The sequence below is a fragment of the Odontomachus brunneus genome, unplaced genomic scaffold, assembly GCF_010583005.1.
Source record: "Odontomachus brunneus isolate Ranch 3 - 2012 unplaced genomic scaffold, Obru_v1 Obru_scaffold_016, whole genome shotgun sequence".
NCBI classification, from domain to species: domain Eukaryota; kingdom Metazoa; phylum Arthropoda; class Insecta; order Hymenoptera; family Formicidae; genus Odontomachus; species Odontomachus brunneus.
Window position 1 is genome coordinate 2,505,017 of NW_022639466.1, and position 6,277 is coordinate 2,511,293.

The 6,277-nt window shown below is 44.0% G+C and overlaps 1 protein-coding gene across 1 annotated transcript in view; it reads left to right on the forward strand.

Moving 5' to 3' along the window:
• Positions 1 to 2,061: 2,061 nt before the first annotated feature.
• The window catches only part of LOC116841536 (la-related protein 6-like), a 4,935-nt gene continuing 719 nt past the window's right edge, over positions 2,062 to 6,277 (forward strand). Inside the window, exons 1-3 of the mRNA XM_032809588.1 lie at positions 2,062 to 3,269; positions 3,328 to 4,261; positions 5,897 to 6,224. Of these exons, the coding sequence (XP_032665479.1) occupies positions 3,509 to 4,261; positions 5,897 to 6,224 (1,081 nt within the window). The 5' untranslated portion in view covers positions 2,062 to 3,269; positions 3,328 to 3,508. The remainder of the gene's footprint in view (positions 3,270 to 3,327; positions 4,262 to 5,896; positions 6,225 to 6,277) is intronic.

A 6,277-nucleotide genomic window follows, 5' to 3' on the forward strand; every position in this document is an offset into this window, starting at 1 on the left:
ACCTAAATGTTTGTGAAAATTATAATAAAAAATCACTTATTTATTGCAAAAATTGTGCAGAGAAAACGTCAAAAAATGGAAATTTATTTTCATAAGCGTTTCATATTCAAAATTTTTGACTTTTTTCAATTTTTTTAGGTTCAATTACGAATTATGGGTATAAATAATAAGAATTTTTTCGCTGCCTGTTATAGGATCAATATCACGGACGCCATTTGTCCAGCAGCTGAGCAACTCGCACGCGTACCTGCCAAATGGGATGCTTCATATGTCCGCCATTTTTAAATATTTTTGGAAAAAAAAATACGTATGGACAGTCCAAAACATATATAAATAAATGTTTAAGTTTGAAAAATATAGAAAAATTCTTTCTCCTACAAAAAAATTCTTGAAAATAGCTTATTTTTCCTCGTTCTAATTGGATTTCCCCCCTTAATACGTTTAAAAATTTTGTATGCTTAATTTGGTAACTTGTTAAAAAATATTAGAAATAATTTTGCCAATTCATTAATTTATATATTACTTTTATATATTAATATATTTATATATTATAATTTTCCTATTTGAGTCAATATCATTGTGTACTTAATATATTCAATTTTTTAGTTCGGGAAATCTTTTAATATCAATATACTTCCTCTCAAAAGAATGATTAATTGAGCTATTAAGAGCTGGAGCAGACTTTCCGTGCTTATAACAATTTAATAATACATTAATTTCTGTCGTTGGAAAGGGCCGAAAACACGACCGTTTGACCGTTTGACCTATGACCTTCGTCATAGTTATGTACATCTCTACAGCTTTAATGTACCATTAAACTATTATAAGCACGAAAATTCTGCTGCGGCTCTGAATCGCTTAATTAACCGTTTCTTTGAGTGGATATCAGGAAAGCATTTTCAACAATATACTCGAGTATACTTTCGAGCGTCGCTCGCGTATGCGAAAATGTACACGACTTTTCCGCCGGCGTCCCTCCCGCGCCGCTCCCTCACCCGCGTCGATTTTCGGCCGAGACCAAGGTTATCACCCTGTCTTTCAAAGCCGGCCCGGACCCACCGCGACGAGACTCGAGGCGACGCGACGCGTTGCCCCGAGGGGCCCGAGCCGAACCCTTTCGTTTCGACGACTTCGCGGATCGCCTCGTCCTTCACGGCCGTACGTGGCACCAGCCGCACTTGACCTATATATTATTATGCTGGCGACGTACGGATGCAACGCGCGTCGTTTGCGAATAGGCCCGCGGGGCCTTATCCGAGGTAAGAAGGCCTGGTCTGAGTTTGTCGTCTTTCCTTCCTGCAGCGCGACGAGCCGTCCCGATCTGACCTTCCGCGACGGACGCGAAATGACGCGAAATGTCGCGAAATCGTTCCTCATCGTTCACCAGGCCGAGATCGATAGACCATTAGCGATTTTATGTTTGTAATTAACATCTCTCGTGTATATGTGTGCGCGTGTGTGTGTGCGTGCCGGTCCTTTCTTCGAGGAATTCAATTAAAAAGTATAATCACACATAACTTGTCTCCTTCTTTATGAATGCAATTTCCCCCGGGCATTTGTAGATAACCACGAATACGTTATCTCGTTGAGCAAAGGGGAGCAAGACGAATTAATTAGGCACCTTGTTTGGGAGCGACAAATAACGAGCAAACAAGTGAATGAGCCGAAAGTTCGTTTTCATGAGGCGTGCGCGCGCGCGCGCGCGTTTAAATTCGCCGTCGGGCCATTTCTTCCTTCTGGCTGAAGTTCTAGCGTAGAAATGCGAGACGCACCCTGAGATCCTGTTCGACTCGGTGACTTGGAATAACTCGAACAAAGGGGGAGCGAAGTGAGTTTACACGGGCGGAGGAAATACTCTCGTCCTCCGCGCGAGCGGGCAAATTTTGTGCGCGCTCCTTAAAAATCCCTTTCCTTCGCTCAAGGTCCGACTCGAGTGCCCTTCGATCGTTCGCCGCGCTGCCTCACTCTTGACTGGCATTCAAGAAGGCCACGAGATCACTGCAGCTTCGCCGCGCATCGCACGCGGCCGACCGCGGCTATAAAACGAATCGCGCGCCTCGTGGAAGGCCAGTATGCCAGTGCGAGCGAGTGCGCTCTTGTACGATCTCCCGGTGTACAGTTCGCACCTTCGCAAATCGCTTCTCTCTCATCGCGCCGCTTCAAGAGGCCCCCCGTCGAGTCCTCGAGTCGGCGACTCCTCCTCGTCGGCGCAATTTCGATATACGTCTCGACCCTCCTTCGCACGCATTTTAACGCAGTGATGTGCGTCGGCGTGATGTTCGGTGCGCCCACGTCCGCGAGGAGAAGCGCGTGACGATTCCTCTCGTTTTTGTCGCGAAGCAAAGTCGAGCAGCCGCCGTTAGCGAAGAGAGGTAACGTCCTCTTCACCCTCTGCGCTTCCACGTCGAGTCTGCACACAGACAGGTGCATGCTGCACTCGAATAAATGTTACTTGCTTCAAGTGTTCCATAAGTTGACGCGTCCGTGAATCACAGGTCCATCGTAAGCGATAAATTTACTCGAAGCACAAAGTCGGATCAACTTTTCCAGTCTTGCAATATTTTTGTAAAGAGACACTGCGATACATTCTTCCTCTGAGTACATGCTAATCAACTTTTCTCAAACTTGTGATGAATATATTTCGAAGATTGCTATGTAGAGAAGATATTTTTCGTTGAAAATAATCATTACTTAAAAGAAGTAAAAGGAGCAGATTGAATAATCGCAGAAAGTAGAACGATATTTTTCTGCGTATACCTCGACGTCGCGTGTCGTTCTAGTCGATTCTATCTAAAGTAACGTTTTGTTTATTAACAAGTACACTTCACATAAATATATTACTGCAAATCTATGCATGGTTGCGTTAATGTAATACAGAAATACATCGGAATAGAAGCAAACCGCGTCGCGAGGTGTAGATATTGTCGCGAAATAAATAAATTTCCACGAATCGCGCGAGGAGAAAAATCGAAAACGATTCGATCCGCGACAGAGTTCAAGATCACGGAAAATTGAACAGTATGTGAGTGCACCGGATACTGATAAATTGCACATCACTGTACGCGATACATTAATCACGTCGCTCGATGAACATTGTTGTCTCACAACTATTCTCATCCATTTTCCCGTCCGTATATTGATGTCGACGGGGCTGGCGGCGATAGTGACCGTGAGTTTTCTGGTTTAGCGTTTAACGTAATCGCGCCCCCGTTGAGAGATCCGTACCGAGTCGGGGAACGTTCGAGCGGGCACTCCTCAAGCCGAGAAAGGTAAGTATACGTTGACCCCTTGACTTTTACTCTCATTACAACTGACCATCGCAATTAGAATGTGAGGCTTTTGCCGCGGGGGGAGAGGACGGCCGTCAACGGTGTGTCTTCAAATGTAACAAGGAGGCGCAGACTTAGAACTCACGCGCGAACAATACGAAAGGTCGCTAAGCGGTTTTCGCTTTGTCACGTCTTCCTAGAGAACTCACATCTTCAAATTTCTTTGCTGCGACACAAGGATGGAGCTGGAGATACACCAAGAGTCGAAGGATGGGATTGGCAGCTTGCCGTTCGTGCCGCCTCCCATGAAGAAATCCGAGACGAGGGACAGTATCTCGTCCGTCGACAGCGACGTAAGTCTCTCGTTCGACAGGAGAGGTTCCAAGGGCGAGGAGGCCGATCTGTCGGACTACGACAGCGAGATCAGGCCCCCAAAGGAAGAGATCGGCGTCGACCAAGACTCAGGCGCGGACTCCTTGGACGACTCGACGCCGAAGGAGCTGGCGAACAGCCGGGAACAACAACAGGAGCCATCAAAGGTTCCCGTTTCTGAAAGTACCGCGGACGATTTCGTGCCGCCGAGCGACGACTTAGCCGACAAGATCTGCGCCCAGGTGGAGTTCTACTTTTCCGACGAGAACATCGTGAAGGATGCTTTCCTGCTGAAGCACGTGAAGAGGAACAAGGAGGGCTACGTGTCTCTCAAGCTGATATCCAGCTTCAAGAGGGTGAAGCACCTCAGCAGAGACTGGAGAGTGGTCGGCGCGGCCTTGGCGAGGTCCAAGAAGCTGGAGGTGAATCCGCAGGGTACTAAGCTGCGCAGAGTGGATCCCTTACCGCCCTTCGACCAGACGGCGCCCTCCAGGACCATCTTGGCGGCGAGGCTGCCGGTGGAGAAGCTCACGGTCGAGTCGGTCGCCGAGATCTTTAAGCCCTGCGGTGAAATCGCGCTCATCAGGGTGCTCAGGCCCGGGCACCCAGCACCCTCCGAGGTAAGGCTTTCTCTCGAATACTTGTTGCAGATTTGCGACGTTCAACAGTTCCAAGTCCCTATTTGCCACTCTATGACTATTTTGATTAATGAAGCGTTTAAATGAGAGAGTAAGTTCATAAGATATAACACTTGTGATTGAGCAGGTTGATCGAGCAGGTTCAATCAATAAATTAAGAAGTAGTCGTGAAAGAATAACGCGACGAAGTCACCTAGTCGAGAAGTAGGTCATATATCACATTGACTTATTAGCTATTTATTGATTGTAATCAATAATAATTATTAGACAAGAAGAAAGTGTCGGGACTACATGACAAATCGATCACCAGTGTTATTCCTAATGGGTTCGATTCTTCATTGTAATATATGGCGAGAATTTTGCATTTTCTCTCTTCTGACGTCATCATAAAGATGACTAGGCTTTTATATACGAAATTATTCTTTATATGTGAATACAACGTACAGTTGTGGCAAAGTACATTGCCGGTCACATACGTGGGGTCAGCGTGAAGCACGTAGGCAGTAGATGAGAAGATTGCTGACTATTGATAAGAATCGCGAAGTCGCGATTACCGCTGTCACAGCTTTGTAATTGTTATTGACAGTTCAACCGAGCGGAACACTGCGCATACCTAGGCTGATAATAACCAGTGGCGAGTCGAATAATGCTTGTTTGTCGCGATTCCGCGACCAATTTTCCAAATTTTCCACTATTGCGCCGTGATGTGGAAACCACCATGATGTAACGTATGTACAGATTGCAGTCTTACACTTAATGTGAGACGCTCACCTTCTAACAACCTGTAATTGATCGCGAGAGCTGAAACTTGTGATTGCGGTAAACGACTATTCCGTCAATGTTTGATCTCCGTCCAGGTAGTGATTTGGTTAATCCTTACGTCAACTGTTTGTCAGTCGAGATTAATTGATGATAAATTAGCGTGATGAATGCTGCGTGATAAATCTTCAACGCATTATTTTTTAATGTGTTATCTATGTAATCTGTACAATCATCCGTATATATAATCACTGTAAATCTATGGACACATAAATTGCAGTCTTTTCCAATGAGTTTCGCTGGATATTCGAATAAGACAAAGAATTTATTTTATTTCAGCAATTTTCAGAAAATATAATTTTCAAATTTGTGCTTTCCAACAGTCTTCCGGAAATAAGAGAAAGAGAGAAAGCAAAATTTGCTATCTAGTCCAATTGATTAGTTTTCTTTTTTTTATGAAAACAGTACGAATTTTTATAGCAACTTTCAAAAAATTGTCTTTTTGGATACCAAACGCGTTTTGAAGTTTTTATCGAAGCAAAAGTATCGCAACCTTTCTTTCAATTGACGTATCTTAATTATATCTTAATTATCTTGTTTATGTATGCAGCAGGCATAAGATAATAATATAACGTAATATTAATATAATGTAATAATACGATCTGTAATATAATATATAACATAATATAATATTAATTTAATAATATTTATTTAATAATTAATATTAACATAATATAATATCAATATATAAATATAAATATATATAAATATTCTATAATATTATATTTAAAAATATAATGTAAAATATTTCTCAAATATTATACTCATCACAATATTTCTCAAATTTTTTTGGCCCAGGTACGACAGGCTATCTCGAAGAGGCCAGAACTGGCGTCCAGCGAGGAGTGCGCCATGGTCGAGTTCACGGACTCGAATTCTGCGCGGATCGCCATGCAAATGACGACCTTGGGTGACGCCAAGGTATTCGAGCTGCATCAGTCGGCTGACAAGAAGAGGAAGCATCAGCCCACGAAGAAAAGTGTTCTTAATAGAGTGACTAGGGAGGATAACTACAATTCGTCCAGTTGTCCAAGCGGCTCTGAACCGGAGGATGGGCGAATGAGGCACAAGAAAAGCGTCCCAGGATACCCGATGTATCACATCCACGCGGGTTATCCTTTCCAAGGTAGAGTCTTCCGAGAGAGAGAGAGAGAGAGAGAGAGAGAGAGAGAGAGAGAG